This window comes from Camarhynchus parvulus, chromosome 10, assembly GCF_901933205.1.
Source record: "Camarhynchus parvulus chromosome 10, STF_HiC, whole genome shotgun sequence".
NCBI lineage: Eukaryota > Metazoa > Chordata > Aves > Passeriformes > Thraupidae > Camarhynchus > Camarhynchus parvulus.
The window spans coordinates 18,408,235-18,428,600 of NC_044580.1; the positions used below are offsets into that span (position 1 = coordinate 18,408,235).

Genomic DNA, 20,366 nt, shown 5'->3' on the forward strand with positions numbered 1-20,366 from the left:
AGAGAGAGTGTAACTATTATCTGCTCTGTGTCAAACACGGGGCTCTTGGTCTGACCAGATACCTGCTGCCTGCTCTGCATTAGCAAAATTTCAGTGGATGCTGTTCTTTCTCCACCACAGAAAGATAAAATTTGCCTGGCAGCAGCAAAACACTAAGTATTAATACTAACAAAAAAACCACCTCAAAACAAATGTTAATATCCTCAAAGAATCAGAAAGTCTGGGGAGATTTATTGTTGTGACAGTATGGCAATTAAAAAAAAATTAAAAATAAAAAAATCAATAGATTGCAGGGAGAAAAGTAATAATAAGTATGCTCTGTGACAGACAGGATTCTGAGTCATGAAATTCAAGACTGTAATAAAAGTATGTGGAACAACTGCTGACATGGTATTGACACCTGAGATGTCAATAGGTAGGTGCATACTTACCACAGGAAGGATTCCAGCAAAGACAATAGGTTGCAATAAATGTTTTTCAGGACTTGACTAACAGCATTTTGCACTTCAAAAGATCAACTTATTACACTTTCTGTAAAATAATTCTAATGCCTTATCTCAAAGGGCTGGTGATTTTTCACAGCCCAAACCCCTTGAATGTAACTTTTTGGAAAAAAGGTCACTGAAAATGAGATTGGGGTCCATTCATGGTTTTCAGCTGCTCATGCATTACAATAAGAGTTACAGAAACTCAAATAAAAACATCAACACGGCTAAAAAGAAATAGCTGTAAAGCACAGTGCCAAGATATTTGAAGTTAGCTGGCTAATTGTATCATTTTCACATTTATTCCATGGCATTATGAACCTGTTAATAAAATTTGGATTCTGATGCTGATCAAAACCTCTTTGTGTTTTTCTGGTGTCATAATCTCCCAACACAAGACCTAGATAAGAGGTCCCATCTCCACTCTCCTTTTGAGTACATGCAGAACACTCAGAAAGCTGCAATGCTGAAAACATGTGACACTAATGTACAGGGTATTTTTAATTAACAGAGCTCTTAGGCATGCTGAAAGATCCATTGTGATTTTTGTCCCCCCTCAAACTGACCTAAAACACACCAGAGCTCTGTATTTATTTATACAGTAGAGTTGGGAGAAAGTTCTTCTGACATCTGAGAAGCTTTAAAAAGTTTAATTGTTGATGGGAACCATTGTGAAAAAAAATGAGATTTTAACTCATTTAACTCTTGAAGTAAGAGCTTTCAAGGGTAAGAGGCAAAACCTTTACACTGTTGCTTAAATTATGTGGTAGTTTATTCTTGAGAGCTCTCAGTTCCCTAATTCCTTAACATTGGTGAATACTTGCATTAATTACTCCCCAAAGTAAGCTCTGATTCAAGAAGGCACTAAGGGACTTCATTAACTCCCTCCCCAATGACTTCAGCCAAATTTCCCTCTGTACTTGAGATGCACATATCCAAACCACCCCGAAACATCCCATCCCCACAATTCTACCTGCGATCAGCGCCAGCTGAAAGCCCTAAAAGTCAACCCTAATGCAACAAGTGTTGAATCTATCCCCAGCTGCTGCAAAGCCCCCAGGGAAGGTGCCAGGGCCCTGTGTACATACGTATGCAGTAGTCCCCGCTCTCGTAGTAGCCGGGGCAGCACTGCGAGCGCCGGCGGTACATGGTGCGCAGCCCCCTGCGATAGGCGGTCTTGTAGCTGATCCTGCAGCACGAGACACAAACCATGGGACACTATTGAAAATCAATGCCTCCTGCTGCAATGATATTTGTGTTAAATCATAGTAAGGCTAGCATTCAATAATTATTTTTAAATGCATGAAAGCTTTTTGATAATAAACGCCACAATAAGGGAGGAATCGATACTTGTTCTGAAGCTTGAAATATGACTCGTGTTATGAGCTCCGGGCTTGTGACAGCCACTGGAGCTCTTCCTGGGGCAGCTGCTGTCTTAAAACATTTTCCCAGTCCTGCTGCAAGGGCAAGGAGTTTCTTCAAGAATAAATGATTTATTTTTGCACATCAGCAAGGTCAGATCTCATCAGTGGAAGGAACAGAGTCTTCTGCAGAGACCATTGTGTCAGCTGCTACACAAAACCTTACCACAGTGGCAATGCTCTCAATACACAGCTTGAGAAGTTAACCCCAAGTGAATTGTTCCTGCCTGCTAACCCTCCCAAGGCACTCCTACCTTGCAAAGTGTCATTATAGTCCCAGTTCAGTATTTAAAGCCTGTTTTCCCCACCACAATACTGTAGCCCACAGAAATTAAGAAGTGTTTAGCATTCTGAAGCATTCCTACAGTTATTCATAGCATTAGCAAGGATACCACCATAGAAAGGTAATATTTAACTGCATATTTAACAGCAAACACTTCAAAACAGCTTTGCTAGTTTATGGAAATTACCTCAATTGAACAGAATCTATTGTCCCTCATGTTGGATAAACTGATCGAATTCACTCTGCTGCATTCCAATCTATACAATATTCCAGAAAGCTCTGCAGCTCTGTTCACTTCCAAACACTGGAACACAGTAGCCAAAAAGCCAAGTGCCACAGTCCCACTGGGATGGTGCTGAACAGCCAGCTTGCAACTGAATTCATGGGAGTTGAGATAAAAAAAGGCCTCTAAAACCCCCTTGAAAGACTGTGAATATTAGTGGATATTTATTAGGATACTTTGGAAGCAGAATGAATAGAACAGAAATATCCTACGGCCTGAGAAAAATTAACTCTTTGGTACAAGTTTTCATTCAGTCCTAGAAATGGACCCTTCTTCTTTTTACCTGATTTTCAGTGCAGATTTGGGTGCACTGATTCTAACACAGATCCATTTCTAATTATCACTAACCCTCAAATGCCTGATTATTCACAATTTAGGAGGTGCATGGACTTCCCTTTGCAAACCTGGATATGCATCAGTCACTTGGGAAAGAGAGTTGGTCACGTCTGGTCAGGGAACAGACACTTCCAATCCCATGGCAGGGCCAGTGGAATGATACATTCTCCTGGATGGCCCCATGAGGGATTGACTGTCACTTAACTCACTCAAACTTCAGGCAAAAAATCTCTGTATTTCTACTCAAAGCCCTGGAATTCCAAACACACACCTTTGTGTATACACATCTATATTGGAGCACCCCAAATATTTTGGGTAAACAAGAGGTGTGTGAGGAGATGAGAAGGCAGCAGGAAGCTCAGGTTTCTGGGGATGAGCTCTTACCTGTGCCTGGTGCACTTGAACCAGTTGAGGATGTCTGTGCATCGTGTGTAGTAGATCTGGTCAAAGGGGTGAGCATAGGATTCCTGCACGGTCACGGCGTAGCTGAGGGTGGACAAGGAAGGAGGTGAGAGGCTGTGAAAAGCTGCAGTTCCCTGTATCTGTTGCTCATGGAACTCCAGTATGAAACATATTTACATCAAGAATCTCAGAAATTTGGGTATCAGCAAAGAGCAGAAAAGGGCTTCCTTCTGCTTCCTCTTCCTGAAGTTTGGAAATGTTTGGCTTCATGATAGGCATAGAGATATCTCTGTGAGCAATAAACCATTCTCTTTTAGGAAAAAAAATATTACTAAAATTCATGGAAATTTAGAAGGTGAAAAGTGAATGGATATGGGCAAAACCTGGGCAATTTGGTAAGAAATCACAGAGCTCCAACAATAGCAAGAACTGAGGAATCCCCCCAAAACACCACTTAGCCATGCAACAGGTTCTATGTTCATTATTGTTTGGGCCTCTCACGTGATCCAAGAACCCAAATCTCATGCTGGGGTCAGTGGTGGCAGAGCAGTGCCCCACAGCAGGTGTGAGCACTGCTCAAGGACTCCTCTGTCAGGTGCTGATCTGGACACAGGCCCCACTTTACCAGACCTACAACATCTTTGGAGAACAATACACAAATCACCCTAGGCAGGTCAAGACCCAGGAATCAGATCCTCTAGGTCACTCATTATATGGATTGTCTTAATTCTGCAGCTGATTTCCCTCTCATCAGCAGGACTGCAGATGTGATTAAGCCCTGGGAGATTGCATCCACAAGGCAATACCAAGATATTTGCTTGGAGGGGTTGAGTGGCTTGAAATCGAAGATTGGGCTGTTCCTGCCCTGCTTGTCGTGTCCCCTCTGACAAGCCAAGGTTCCCCTGGATGCTGCTTTGCCCTCTTTTCTGGGTTTGACAATAATGTTTTTACTTCTGCTAATGCCAAAATATAAAATATTTACATTGCTCATTATTAATGTAAGACAGTAACACTTGCAAATCTCAATTATTATTTTACGATCCCGTTTATTATCCAGCAATAGCCCTAACAATCTTTTCCCTTTGATTTATTAACATCTAACTAACAAAGTCATCTTGGTCAGTACAACCAATCAATTTTGGTATTTAATTTTTGTTTCTCCTTGATTGGGTCTCTAGGTTGCTGACTTTCTTCAGACAAAATCAATATTTTATTCCTGTGCTCTGAATGCACTTCTAGCACGCAGACTGCAAAATCCTTTTCCTGCACAGTTTTTGCTTTGCAGTTGCATTATCTACAATGAGTTAATTCTCTAATTAAGGCCTCAAAACATAGTCATTAAAGACAATCCTATTTTTACCTTTGTTAAGGGGGGTATTTTGCTGAGGTGTACAGCAGTTCAGATTTGTGTGGAATTGAACCAGAGAGCAGGACTGGAAATGTAGCAAGTTCAACTGAGAAGTACAGGACCTTTAGCCTCTGCAAACAGCCCCTGTTGAGTGTGAACCCCATCAAAGGCTGTGGGTTTCTCTGTGCTCACAGGAACTGGCCTGCTCAGATCCACTTTTAGGACCAGGACACTGGAACAAGAGAGAGAACAAGAAATTCCAGGGCCTTTCATGTTCAGTGCTTTCGTTCACTCTTTGATGCCAGCACGAATTTGGCAGGAAGAGCCCCGAAGTTCAGGCCAGACAAAAACAGCCAGGATGTTGCAACAGGAAGAGCTTCAAACTTTCTTGCTGGACAACAAGCAGAAAAAAGCAGGACAGAACAAGGCCAGCATTTCTGTGGCTCTCTCCATGATGGATGCAAACACTTCAGTGCACTCCTGTCGCTCAGACCCTGGAGGAGCTGCCCAAAGGGCACAGGGGGATGTGGTCAATAGCTATTGACCATAGCAGCCTTGGAACCAATTCCTTGGGATGATCCAAACCCTCCAAGGCACTCCAAAGCACTATTTCTCTAAAGCAAATCTCTTTTCTGAGATGTGGTGGTATTTACCAAATTATGGCTCTCAGCTTACCTTCTAAATGCAAAAATATGAAATGGATGATTAAAAAAATAAAAGTTGTCAGGTTACACATTACCTTTCCCAGTGACTACAAACATTTGGATCATCTGGATTTAGGGACAGGGTAGTTTTGAGCAGGAAAGTGAGAATAAGCCCTCTCAGAATCCACTGGAACAGCACAGGTGCCACCATTGTTGTACCTAGAGAAAGAGAAGAAAGTAGAGCCATTAGAGACAATTTTGAAGAAAATATCCTTCTAGGCCTTTTCCTTCTTACTTTTGTGCAAATCCAAATACTGTGGAGCTATTCAGAAACTGAAATACTTGAAAAAGCAATCAACTAAACAGTAAAATGCTTTAAAAGTTCAAATCCATTCTAAAAGGAATTTATACATTTAAACCTAATAAAAGCAATGAATTTGATGATTAAACCACCCAAGATATTGATAGCCCAAATGATTCTCCCAAAGAACATTTCTGATACTGATTATTTTTATGACAGGCTGTCTGTACTGACAAATAAATCACTGAGGTATTAAAGCAATCTATTCTTCCATCAACCTACAGGCAAGTGGGAGAATACCCAAATGCCCCCTTTGATTTATTTAAATGGGGTTTACAGGTGTCAATATGGTCTGGATGTGAGACTCGTGCTTATTGCATGATGGAAGGAAAATCAATGCCCTCCTCAAGCCCTGGAAGGGGAACCACTGAGAATTACAGAGGTCAGTGCATTGGGGCACATTACACAGAATACTGAACATGAAATAAAAATATTTGCATTGAAGCTGGAAAGAGGTTGCACAAAATTCACTGGGTGTGGTCTCTTCATCACCCTCCTGCTCATCTATTAAATGTACTGACTTACACCTGCTTGGGGCTTTGAAACCAGAGTTGTGGTGTTGGCCTAGAAGTCTCCAATGACACCAATCAAAAGTTCAAAATAGATGGAAAATAAAATTGCTTTTTTTGTAACAGCGTTAGAGGTGTTAATCTGTAAAACATTAAGTCAGGAAAAAGTATTTTTAAATATCCATTTCAGGCATTTACATGGACACATAATTCACCATTCAAATCAGAAGTCCTAGAAATTATTCCTGGCAACAAGATTGCCCTAAAAATAGATTGAATTTTCATATGATCATCAAAAAAACACATGGCTCATTGCCTCAGGGTCCAGAACAGCAAAAGGATGTTAAGAGGTTTGCTCTGCAGGGCCCTGATATACAGCCCAGCATAAAGAAGCCATCACAAAGCAGAATGAAGAGCCAGGAAACTGCTCAGAAATTGCCTCCTGACCCAGAGCCTTCTTAGGCAGTTCAAGGACACCCATTGCCTTTAGTGGATTCAAGTCAAAATCCCAGTGGGAGCAATAGCTCATCTTTTAAATTATTTCTAGAGCACTGCTAAACCCAAAGATAGGTCTAAAGCCATGTAAGTCATATTAATGTTAATTAACATGATTTAATGCTAATGTTCCTCATGAAATGATTTTAAGTCAAGGAGTGACCATTTTTTACCTGTGGGCTTTTCCAAAGTCCCACAGCAACAATGCAAAAGCTTAGCCTGGTAATCCAGAGGGCTGACAAGGCAGTGATGTATTTATGGAGAAGCCAGTGCCTATCCCTGTCCTGGGCACTGCATGTCCATGGAGGAAAAGTGTCTGCAGGGGCTGAGCTGCCAAAAGCCCCAATGTTCCAACAGTCAGAGCTGTGGGAGAGCAGAGCTGAACATTCCCTGAGCACAGCATGGACAATGGATGTGAGCAACCCAAGGATGAGTCTGTACAAACTGGCAGCCCTTTAACCCAAATCCCTCCCAAAATGCCTTTATTTGTGACACTGGGCAGCACTGCAACACTGCCAAAGCACGGGGATAAGTGAGATTTGGCACTGTATTTCCAGGCTATAATTTACCTTTACCCTCCTTCTTCATCCTCTGCACCTTTGGTACAGGGCAGGGCTGAGCAAATGGGGCTGGAGGAGAGCTCCTTCTGATGGGCAGCTGTGGGCAAAGCTGCTGCAGGAAATGCAAATCTTCAGAGAGGGCTTAAATCTAAACACAGTTCTGTGCTCAGTTTGTTAACTTCTGGAGAGCATCAACAGCCTGGGTCTGTGCTACATTAGTTACAGGCAGAAAAGCAGCCTGGCTTGAAATCAGTAATTCATTGCCTGCATTTGCTTTCCATCAGTCATCAGGAACTGAAAGGTAAATAATAATTAATTCAAGCTAGAAATCAAACTTCTCCCCCACTCCAATTTTTTCTCCTTCAGTACCAACTGAAGCCAGTGCCCTTGAGTTCAAGAGAAAGCAAACCTTCAAGAAAGATTTGCTTAGAATACACCAGATGCTAAGAAAGAGGCTCTTAAGATCACTCATTCTTGCTGAAAACTACCCATTCTTTATATTGAATTTTATATATCCTTTATATTAAAGTACTCCCTACAAAATAAAAATAAATGAGAATAGAGCCCTGCTGCCTCACTCACTCTAAAGAGAATGAGGTCTAAAGCAGCCCCATATTTGAATTCTGTAGCTCTCAGAGACCTCAATTTGTTCTTAAGGAAATGATGCCTCAGTTTAGTTTTTAAATCAAACAAATGTCAAAGAATTATTTATAAGCCCTAATAGCACCCAGAATATTTTTTGCTGTGTATTAGAAAGAGGTTCCAAACTGTTTTCTAAACTTTTATTGCTAATGCTCTGTTACTATCTTTTTGTGAGGGAGCTGCTTTGTGTCATTAATTTCTTAACTTTATAAGTCAGATTGAAGATCAGAACCATCCAACTCCCCAAATCCAGCAGAACCTCATTCATCTCAAGTGTCTCTTTTTGTAACTCAAATGAAATATTTCACTTTGATCACTGTTAATAGAAAAGCCCTCACACCAAAATGGAATGGTTGCTATTAAAGGAGTCAGAATAAAACTCTAAAAATAGGAGCACACATATTAAAAACCAATATCAAAAAAGAATCCAGTAATGACATCTAATGCTGGGCTTTCAGCTTTCACTGCTCACCACAGCACACAGGAAATTCCTGCCCCAAATTCAGTGTTTGGGGCAGATTCTCCAAGGAGGCAACACCAGCCTTGAGGGGGACAATGCCTGTACCTTCATTAAAGCTACAGCCAAATTATTGCAACATTTCCAGTGTCTGCCACTCTCCCAGGACAGGCAGCCTGGGGGGCTGAACACCCAAATAAATGACACAAAGGTGGTGTGTGCAATCCCCACATGGACTCTGAACTTCATGTCTCTCCAGGCCTGATTTTTCTTTTCAGAAGTGAAAGTCAATTTAGGTAAAATTTGGGAAGAGTCTTTCAATCCAAAGACAACCAGGTGGTTTTCACAAGTGTCTCACTCTGTTAATTATAACAGATGAGGTATCTGCTACTCCTTAGGCCATTTTCTCCTATCTTCCTCCTTTTTGAAAAATTTCACTATTTCACCTACAATATTGATACAAGTCATTGGTTCCATCACAAAAGAAAGGAAAGCTCCAAATCCTAGAAAATCTAGTAGGTGGAAAATCATTAATTTATTTGTCTGTGGAGTCTCTTTACAAAAAGCCTTCTTTGAGGAAACTGCTGGGGTTTGCAAAGAGACCTCGAGATGCAGAGGATCCTTTAAACTTCATGAACATCAGTGTGGAAAAAGCAGTACCCCTGAAGGTAGGACCTACCTGCAAAGAAAATAAGATCTCAAAGAGATCTTATTATTTATTTCACCTTGCTGGGTGAAATAAATATCCCACAAAGCTTTTTCTAGATGTTGAGGACTTGGTTTTGGTAATGTTCTTGTGAAAAAAAGACCAGTGTGTACTTTAAGTGGCCAAGGGAAAAAAAAAGAAACTACAGGTTCAATTTCTCCTCTGCTTCCATGTCTGACAGGCTAGAAAATCTAACTAAAAATGACCATTGGAGACTTTCCTGTTCAGGGCCTGAAGTGGTGAAACATTTCATTTTGACATCTCTGTCATAAAATATTTCATAACATGACTTTGACATGAAATTCAAAAAGAATTTCCAGTCCATGACAGAGTTCTAAATTGAATGTTTTTCCCTCAATTTGGGATGAAGTGAGCTCTAAACCAAGCAAAAAAAAACCCCAATTTTGTGTCTAGCTGTAAGCAGAGGTGTCTTTTGCTAGCAAATACCCTTCTTAAATCCTTCTGTACCTTTGAAGATCATAAAGTTGAAATGTTTATGCAGTCAGTTAACCTAAGCTGAATTTTCCCCACAAATTTCCAAGTGACTCATTTAGCAAAGAGTCATGTTACAAAGTCTTACCTTAAAGTGCTAAAAATTCCCAGTGGATCCTGTTTTTACAGATCCCCAGCACATGGAGACACAGGGCACATCAACAGGAGAGTGGGAGAAAGCTCTTGGGAAGTTTCTTGGCCCTGTGAGCAATCGGGAAAAACAGAAAACTGGGTCAGAGGAAATTAGTTTGGGGGTGTGGAAACAAATCAAGGCAGAAATGGGACAAAACATTCAAAATAATTAGATAACAGAACATAATTGTGCTATTTCAGACCAATCCCATCATCCTGCTTTTGGGCAAGAGCAGGGAACTCAGAGGAGTGGAAGAACATGGGGATGTAACACATCCCTCTTACACCCTCCCAGCCTCCAGAAATGTTTCCTGTCACTTCCTACCTACGTTTGTTCCCATATAGACTTTTCCTTCTTTAACATCCTAACCAGAAAGTCCAGTTTCTTTCAAGAAGTTTGATGTGAGACCTTGCAAAAGCCTTCTGGAAATCCAACTGCACCTTCTTGATGCTTGTTTACTTTGAAGGGCTTTCACAGGTTAAGAAGGCTTTACAAAGCCATGCTGATTCTTCAAAAATGTATTACATGCATCAAGATAAATAATTCTGTTCTTAACTCTGGTTTCTACCAAACAGGAAAATAAGGTGTGCCAAAATGAAAATGGATCCTAGTATTTGTGTGGGAGCAATTGAGGAAAATGCAAGAGAGTGGTTGAGCCAGGAAACAAAAAGTTGGATTTCACTGGAGAAGCATTAAAGTGACGGAGTGTTTGCTGATTACACTATTTTAGTCTCTAAGTAGTAGCAAGCTTCCAACAAGCTGCCCTTAGTGGCATTCCTTCTTCTCATCCCATCTGAAATTTTCATGATAGTTTAGGCAAGGGATCATTTAAACACACACTTCATTTGGCTCCACATCAGATTTTGTTCGAAACAAGCTGTTATGAAAGCTAAATGAGGCCACGAGTTTCAAAACTGATCAGGGTTTTTTTGGATGCCTCCATTTATGATTAATAACTTGAGATACCATGAAAGGACTGGATAATTTGCAGAGCTCAGGATACCTGCTCAGAACAACTTGTTTTAATCTGGGCAGTCAAGAACAAATCCATTCAACCTCACTAGTCACCTCTAAAAGTTGTTGTCATGACCAACAGAAATATTGCCAGTGACAGGTTGTGGTTTTGTTTGGTTTTTAATGAAAATTTAAAGCTGTTTTAAACAGATAAACACTTCCAGGAAGGATCAGGTACTGAATACAAAAGCACTGACAATGTGATTCTTATCATCGGAGCCCAGAGAAATTCAAGTGATGGAAGAAGTAGCAGAAACAGCAGACTGTGCCCTGGGCTGCTGTGTTCCCTCTGCTGGCACCTTGCACGATTAATGCAGGAGACAGGAGACAAGAATTAACATGTAATTAACATGACTTGGGAAATGAAAGAATAAACACAAAAGTCTGAGATTTTCAGTTTATGAGGAAATCCTGCATCTGAGCCCTGTGTTCTCAGTCTCCACAGCCACCTTTGCTGCATCATCCTGTGAAGTGGGTGCTGTTCAGTACCAACACAGGAACCAATTCCATTTCCAAGATCTCATTTTAGAGGCTCTATTTTAAAGCCTGAATAAACACACCAGGGTCATAATTGCTGCAGTGCTCTCTTGGCTCTGCCTTACATTCTCTGAACTACAGTTGCTCAGTTTTCCAAAACTGGGCTGGGGGGCTGATTTCAATGGGATCTGAACATCCACAACTCTTAAGTTGCTTTAAATTTCTAAACTCTAAAATACATCTAAACTCTACAATACATGAGTTGTGCTTGCTGGAGAGAACATTGTTACAGTTCCAGGGATAACTTATGGAGTCTGCAGATCTGCTTCAGTGCTAACGCTTTCGGAGATGACTTCTGGAGTCATCAGGAGCTTGGCCACAGCTAAGTGAGAATAAATAATGAACTAAGTGCTGCTTAATCTATCAAATGTTATTTTTGGAAGCTCAAGATTGTTCCTTCAGTGCTCTCAGTGGAAAACTGGGTCAAAATACCAGAGATGTGTCAGAGGCAAGGAATCTGGGCAATTACTTCAGTTATGGCAAATGAAATATGTTTATCAAGACAAAGGCTGCTGGATGTGTCTGGGCCTCTGCTTAAATCCCACTGGCAAAGATTCCAGGCCTGACACTGGCTTAGCAGAGTGGGCTGGGCTGAGGTGGCTCCAGTTCCCCCCAAGTTCTGCATCCATCTCAGTGTTTTCCATCTGAGCCCACACGCAGCCCCAGGCTCTGGAACTTCAGGTGGAATTAAGGACAGGCAAGCTCTCAAAGTCTCAGGATCTTCCCCAGGGGAAGAGGACCGGCCAAGCTGCCAGGTGCTTTGAAAATAAGCTTGTTACAAGCTGATAAGTGTTAATACACTGAGGCAACAATGTGCAAACATGTTTGGCACTGCCCATCCCCTCCATGAGATTATCATCAGCATACAAAGAGGCGCACAGTGGATTTTGTCAGTTCTTACACAAACTCCATGAGCACTTGTGCAAAGCACAACTACCTATCCAAAAAGCTATTATTCACCACAATGCTTTTTCTTAAATAATTGAACAGTTAATCAATAGTCCAGCAGAAATATAATGAAAAAATTGCATTAACAACACCTAAAAACACTGCTGAACCGGTGCCCAAATCCACATAATTGCTGGCTCCTTTTCAGAAAGGTCAGCTTGGAAAAAGACTTTCTGTGATTTTCTGCCCATAATTTTGTACTTGTATACTCGACTACCAGTGTAAAACTGAAGCCAGCCCTTTGAACATTTGGCCCTTGAAGGTATCAATGCAAACTCAAGCCCACTGAAATGCTGGTGTTCCTGGGAGTGCCTAAGCCTGAGCTGTCCTTCCAAGCCCTGCCAGGGACAGGGGCTGACTTCCTCTGGCCCCCTCTGGCCAAGGCAGTTTGGTGCTGCAAGGCCACGAAGGCAAAACCCTGGGCCCTGAAGGATTTCACCACAGACATTGTCCTGCAGGCTGGGAGACCCTCTGGGGCAGCTTTCTCTGAACCACCTCCACTAAAACATGGACAGCAACGCAAGCCAGGAGGAGGCACTTTGTGCCTTTGGCTGCTCCCTGCACCTGAGGGCTGCAGCAGGGATGGCAGGAAGGAGCCAGGCTTGGTGTCCTCTCCACTGCTGCCACAACTCTCACTCAGTGGAATGTTAAAGCTGCTGGAATCTGTGTGGGGAGTCACTCTGGCTCCTGATTGAACAGTGTATTTATATTCCCTGGCCCATGCCTTTTCAGAGATGCCTCCACAGACATTCCATCAGGAGGGAAAGTGTCTGACACTCATCAAAAAGCTCATCACTGAGAAGCCAAATGAGCTTGAATTGAGCTCACACCCAGCCACCCACCCAGCCCGTGTGCAAGATGGCAAACAATTACAGCATATGCCTCTGAGACACTTGGAGCAACAAAGGCCTTGAATCCCCAGAACACCCAGGATAAACAAAGTGTTACAGCCATGCCCAGATGAGGAATAATGTCTCTAAATATTTCATTTTAAAACCTCAGCTATTTATTCCAACAGACTTTGTTACAGCATTTAAAGAGTGCACATAAAGTTGACCTGAAAATCAGAGTAACAAGCAATAAAATAAAAGGATGTTCAATAGACACACCATGAAATAAATTAACTGTGATCTGTGAAAGTGCTGTGAAAGTCAGAAAAGAAAAAAAAGCCGTTTGAAAATGCAAAATATCCTTTACAGTTATATATTTTTCTAAAATTACTTCTATTTGTCATGAACAATTGACCCTTTCTTTTTGTCTTCATTTATCTCAGAAGAAAATAAAATGAAACAAACAGCAAAAAAGTCCCAAGTACAGTGAACAGCTGAGCCAGGGACAAATTAAGTAACACAGATTGATGGCTGTTGATCTACAGCAGTACCATCACATCCCAATGCTACAGCTCATATTTCATTTAAAGACCCATCTCTTCTTTTCCAGAAACAGTGCAGTATTTATGGGAGAAGGCTGATTTGCAAGCCTAGGAGCTGCACTGAAAATCCAGATTCAGTTTTTTCCAGTGTAGCTTTAAAGTTGGTGAATTCCTTGGACTTTCAAGGTACCAATCCAACTAAAACAAAACCAAACACTGAAATAAATTAACACTGAAACTAAAGATGTATTTTTAAAAAATGCTGCAGACAGGTAAAAGCTTTTTATCTTCAGTATCTTCACCAGGCAGAAAGGAAATAATGTTTGCTACCTCTGCATCTCCACCTTTACTGACCCCACAGGTCCAACTGCACATTATCCTCACCTCTTCTCCTGGGGCTTTTCCCAGAGCTTTATCTTCCCTGGCACTCCCTATTACAGCAGCACACAGGTTTCCTCCTCCTGAATTCCATTCTCCTCTCAGCCTCTTGAAACCTTAATGTAAGAGTTTTTAATTTCATAGCTATTAAAGACATTGATATCCCAGACAGAACATAACTTTTTCTGTGGATGTCTGGTAAGTGTAAGATAAACGTTCAATCAATTTTTAGATTTCTAATGGCTTAAGAATTAGAGTGGCCACGTAAAAACTGCCAATTTTACTTGAAATACAAGAGGTTCCCTCAGAAGCTGCAATAATCCTTTGTGCTTTCCTGTGTTTCTTATAGACACATCTGGAACACTGTCAATACTGGAGGACTGATATTTGGTTCAATGAAAGTCTCAAGTTAGAGATCCACAAAATTTATCTGGTTTCTAGAGCATGCACAAATCTGTCTGAGAATCAGGCTGGTAACTCAGGTGCCTGGCTATAAACTGCCAGATTCAGGCATCCAGCATGGAAAATAGGCTGAACAGATGTGCCCTTTGCCAGGACACAAAGCTGATGCCATGGAGAAGGTGTGTGAGGAAGATCTTTGGCAAGAGGAATGCTGCACATCAAGGGCTACATCTGGGCTGGGGGAAGCCACTGCAAGAAGCAAAATCTCTCTGCAATCCAGACTGAAACTTGGGTCCCTCAAGCACCCAGCACTGAGGTTACACCACCACAGAGGCCCCTGATCACTCTCAGTGCAGCAGCTGCACCTGAACTGAGAGGGGTCTCGGTGGGTTGAGATGGGCAAGAACAGCAGCTGCAAAAGCTCTCTGACGACAGCCAGGTCCTACAGTTCTGTGTCTGCTTTCTCCTCTCTGTGCCCCAAACTCCCAGCAGATCTAAAGAGTCCTCCAAAATCTCCTCACCTTTCCAGGAACCATCACAGACTCTGTTCGAGCAGTAACTGCAGAGATAAACGAGAACATGACCCCAGCCTTATTTAATTTTACATCACTATGCAAAGCTCTCCACTCTGCTGTCTCCATGACCTACTTTATCTATTGTTTATTTATTTTTTTTCCTTTTCCAGGAAACTCTTCATTAGGGATAAAAGCACCTGGCTTACAGTAACAGGGCACTGTGCAAAACGTCTGTCAAAAGTCAAGGGAGGAACACTCATAAACACATCAGAAAGAGCAAACCCACAGAGAACTGCAGGATTGCAAGGGAGTATCTTTGGTGGAGGAAAAGCAAAGAAGATGCATGGGCCAAAGTCTCTACTGATGTAAATGGCTGAAGTCCATTGAGTTCTCTGTGCCAGTTTGAATCTGGGGAGAATTTGGATGTGCCAGCTCAGTCCAATGCAGATGGCATTGGAGCTACTCAGGTTAGAGCCAGAGTCTGTTTGCTGGCAGGAAAACAGGAGCTGGGAAAACCACTATGGACAAAACCAGATCTGAACAACTGGTGTGTGCAACTGCCTTGGCTTCCTCTTCCTCCTCTTCCTAAATTTGACACTAAAAACTTATTTAACTGCTTTGAGAAAAAAGGTTAATGAAAATTATAAAAGAGAGAGTTTATGGGGAAATTTTAGGACTTAATTTTCTTCATTTTCAGATGCACTAATTACATTTTTTTCCCTACCAGGTAAGACAAGCACAGTTTTCTCTCTGTGTTCTTTTCACATCATGCATGTACCATCTGCTGAGCCCTCTTACTGAGCCCTCTCTGTAGCTTGTTCTCAGCTCCACTCCTCTCAGATGACCAAGGACAACACTTCATTACCAGCTCTTTATCAATCTCTCAGCAGAGGCCAAAAAATCAGAGCTTAAAAATTGCTTACATTGCTTTGAACTTTGTGTAAACTTTAACAGAGCTCACTGTGTCTTGAGGCTCTCTGCAAACACCACTTATCCTGCTAACCAACCAAACCCAAGTCCTCCTCTCCAAAAATGGCCACACGAGGTGCTGGCTGGCAGGAAACAAGGGAGCTCCTCGTTTCCCTCTCCCATCAGATACCAGCTTCAGCACAGTCAGGAGAAAAGCACAAGCCTTGAGACTTTTGGCTTTGTTAGCATCACACTTGTGGAAAATTTTTATTTGTAAGTGTGAGCTGATGTTGATCTCCATTGCAGAGCACAGCAGTAATGAAAGTTTCTAAGTTCCCCACAGATTATTCCCCTCCTTCCACCTGCTCCAGCTCTTTAGGTACATGCTATGAGTCCTGTTTCCCTCTTCAGCCATTTTTTCTGACCATCATCTTCTAGGTGGTGTTATCTCACACAGTGCTGTCCAAAACCCCTCTGGAGAATTCCACTTAAAATTTTTATGGCAACTTCTTCCCAGATCAACAGCCACTCGCCACATCCCCTTCACAGAACTCACTACAGGCAATTGTATCTCTATTTATTTAAACTTCACCCCAACTCACTCAGTCTCCAAGGGAACCTGTGCAGTTTCCATGCTCTTAGCTATGAATTCCAGCACCCGCTGGGACTCCAGCAATGCCATGAGCTGTGGGGTAAAGGGTCAAGATTGTATAATTTAGTGATCCCTCCTTTGCCACAGAACAAACAAGTTTTGTCTGTGCATGAAAATATTTGAGTGGAAGCAGGACAGGTGATTGTAAACTCTCCTCTGGCCACTCATTGGGATCTCAGTGGCCTGCACATCACTGTTGTGTCTTACCACCTCTATCTCTTCTTTCCTTCTTCCATGACATTGCTTCATTTCATGGAATTCCTTTCTTCAGACATGGAGAAGCTAAACTCCAGTTCATCTCCTCCTAACCCAACTCTTTCCATGATTTACTGCTGCTGTAGCGGGGCCACACAAATCTGGAGATGTTTAACAGCTGTGTATGAGCCAGAGAAATCACTGTCCAATTAAAAATTGCCACAAGGGGTAAATAGAAAAACACAACACCAAAACACCTGAATAAATCACTGATTACTGGTTTATAACCTGGGCTATCCAAAGAATAGCTCCTTGCACTGATTTTTGAGGAATGTGCTGTTAATACACCTTGAAATATCCTTTGGGTTTTCTACCAAGTGGAAAAGACAGCGCAGCGTGTCCTCCTCATCTGCTGAGGAATGAAAGCCCTCATCCTGTGCCAAAGCAGGCTCAGGCACAAACAGATGCAGGGAGAGGATGTGTTTTGCTCGTCTGTTTATTTGTTTAAGCTTGGAGCCCACCCACCAGCCCAGACATTCATTTCTCAGCCTGTTTCAATTCTTTGATTTGCTAACTAGGAAGTCAAACAGAAGGTGGGAGTAGGAATGAGTAGGTGGGAACCAGAGCAGTCAGAAGTTTTTAGAATGTTATTCTAAGACCTTACAAATCTGAAAATCGGAAGTTGATTTTTAAAAATTACAGTTAATTTCTCATTTTTCAGACACTTTCTTTTTTTCAGAATACTGACTCTGACCAAGACCTTTATCTGTCTGTAAGTTACTCCTCTGAAGGATTTAGTCAAAATCCTTTAACACCTCAATGAAAACAGGCACAAAAAGGCCAGCTGGAGTCTGGAGAGTGGTTTAGCTCTAAAAGATGTTCAAACTTCACAATCTAAACAAAATATTTACTAGTAATGTCTCACCTTATTATCATGAATTGAGGGTAAATTGAAATTTCATGCAACTGAATGGGCTAATCACATACACAGACACATACTTTAAAATCTAGGCTTTTTATGTTCTTAAGTATAAGCAATTAAGGGTAAGAGTAACGTTTCATAATTATGTCATTGATCTCAATTCCTTTTCATTTTCCAATGAAAGCACTAAACTTACATAAGACACATCTGAGGTTGCTCCTGTTGCTCAGATCCACATTTGTTCTAATCAAATATTCACCTCATGGCTTGTTTTGGGTTTGGTTTTTTTTCAGTTTTTGCCTTCACATGAAATTAAAATTTGGAAAGTCTGAATGTATCATTAACTTTGAAAAAAGTACTAAAAACTCATTTAAAAAAATAAAAAGTCATAGGGAGCTATGGGAAATTCTGTCTTAGGCTGGCCTACTAATTAAAATCAACTATGCCACATTATTTCCACTGTTCAAAAGTATCCGCCTACAGATCTAAAATCTTTTCCGAATGATTAAAATCAGGAGTAAAAAACCCCAAATCTCTTCCCTCTTTCATGTGGAGGCACACAGAACACACTTTTGCAGCTTTCAGAGTCCATTAAAGCATCACCTTTGAAAACAGATGCACAAGCAGGCCCAGGAGTGATTTATGTGAGCGGGAGGCTCAGAACTGCCAGCGACTCCTCGTGTTCAAAGCACCCCCAGCAGGCTCAGCAAGGTCCACTTTGGATCCCTTGTAATGAGGATGCTTCAGACCAGAAAATCAATAATATAATTAGTAAATGGTATGTTATTTCTCAGAATCTTGCTGCAACTTATCTGCCTTTGATCAAGCTGAGTTGACTGCTAATGACATTTAATATTAATTAATGAAAATGCATGTGATAAAAAGTTCTTTGGAGAATTATCTAATTATGTACCACAAAAAAATGAAGTCTGTAATAAATGCAATTTATGTTTAGATCAATGACTATTGTTTAGGCCACTCTGAGAAGACATTGGGGTTATGAGTTATCTTTAGCTCTGCTTTCTCCTGCCTGATGGAGCCACTTGGAGCAGATGAGCCACGTCATTAATGAGCTTTGTCTCATTTACAATGCCAGGGGCTGCAGGTAAATCCTTCCCCAGCTCTGGGACAGCTGGGGACCTGTGGAATATTTGATGAAATTCACTTCTCTTTTGACAATGGAAGATTGACAGCAAACCATCACGACTGAAGGTACTGACAAAATAAATAACTGTGGAGATTAAGCAGGATTTCAAAGGAACAACTGCAATCCTTAGGGAACAATGATTACAGAAAGGCAAAGTATTTCATTAACTCATAGAAATGCAGCACTTTGCTACCTCTCACTTTGACTGCCTGAGACCCCAGCTACTGAGAAACATTTACATTTTAAAATATTCCAATTTGATATAGCTTGTCTAAGTAACTTCTCATGATTGTCAGGCACAGAAGAAAGGCAAAGGGAAATTTTTCATTATTATGAAACACTGCAGGATTCATCAGAAACATCGTACCTGGTTCAATAAAACTGTTCTAAACTAAAAAGGAAGGGTGGAATTAAAAACATTGTGTTAATACCATAGGGCAGATTCTATTTGGTCCCACTTCCCAGGACATTTTGGCTTTGGGGATAAATATATGTAAATTGGAAAATATATATCCTAATGCTCTTGCTTTATATCAGCCATGTATAGTAACTGACCCTTGGGTTTGGTGAGATTATTCTAATCCCATAATCTGAGTACACACCTGATTTGCAGCAGGCTTTTCCAGCACAGGTGAGTAAAAAAGGAACAGCTGCCATATGGTCTCACTCTTCTCTCTAATAGCCATACAGAGAACTATAATAATACTCAGATATTGTCAATATTCTTGCAGCAGCTCTGGCAATTCCACACTGGACATCCCCTATTGTTCACTGGCACACTCTAGTCACTGTGAGTGGGGAACACTGAATTTAGAAGTAAACTAAGGTTTGCAATGATCTGAATTCCTGGGAAAAAAATAATAATCTTGCTTCATCTCTCCCAGTTTGGTTTCATTTTGAAAGACAACATGTGAAATTGCTGAGAGCAGAACATTGGCTAAATAGGTGCCACTTGTTCTTGCCCCAGATGTGAAGGAGCTGGTTGCTCTCAATACAAAGTGATTAATGATTGCTTGCAATCAGCCCTGGAAATCATTGGCATTGAGTGACAGAATGGTTCTGTGACATCACACAGCCTCACATCTGATGCTTGTTCTCGGCCACGTTGCTCCTCGTGCTGCCATTTTTGGCACCGTGAGTGAGCTCAAAAAAATTATGGCCTTTATGGTGTTCATGAATAAACAAGTTTTCACAAGAGAGAGGTTTCTATTTCTTTCTGCCAAATTTCTTCTTCTGTTCACTCATGACCTCTCCCAGCCCCACTCTGCCTTGTAGGAACACTGCTTTGTACAAAGGTGCTGACACTTTCCCCTCTCTGCACAAAAATATCTCATTGAATCAATCCTGGAGCACCTGACTGCAACCAGATCTCTGTTCTCTGTCACTCCACATGATGAGCCTCTACCTCACAGCAAAGACTGACATTATTTTAGTTAATTGCAGTTAATCTTTGTAGTTGTTGTATTAAATTTCTTGCTGTTTTTACAGTGCACAAGGTCATTCAGTTCTTCCTCTATTAAAACCCACTGATACTGAGAAGCTCATTAGTCCCCCAGATTAATCATGGAGTGCCATTTGAGCAAGCAAGGAACAGGCAAGAACTATGATATCTCAAAGCTTTCCCAGCTGAAACCCCCAAAACATAATAAATAAGGAAAAAAAAATACAAAGGATTCTAGAGTCAAGCATTCAAGTTACCAAATTCTTCTGAATCCCATCAAGTTGTCTTTTATCATCAAAATTTTACATCTAGAAAATAGAAATGCAACCTCTGGGTTCTGCATTCATATTAATTAGAGGCTAAAGAGAATTTAATGA

General features: G+C 41.2%; 1 protein-coding gene across 1 annotated transcript in view; it reads right to left on the minus strand.

The window, feature by feature from the left end:
- MEGF11 (multiple EGF like domains 11) overlaps positions 1 to 20,366 on the minus strand; it is a 252,337-nt gene that overhangs the window by 186,318 nt on the left and 45,653 nt on the right. Inside the window, 4 exon segments of the mRNA XM_030955179.1 lie at positions 1,574 to 1,674; positions 3,193 to 3,294; positions 5,298 to 5,421; positions 9,513 to 9,625. Coding sequence (XP_030811039.1) covers positions 1,574 to 1,674; positions 3,193 to 3,294; positions 5,298 to 5,413 — 319 coding nt within the window. The 5' untranslated portion in view covers positions 5,414 to 5,421; positions 9,513 to 9,625.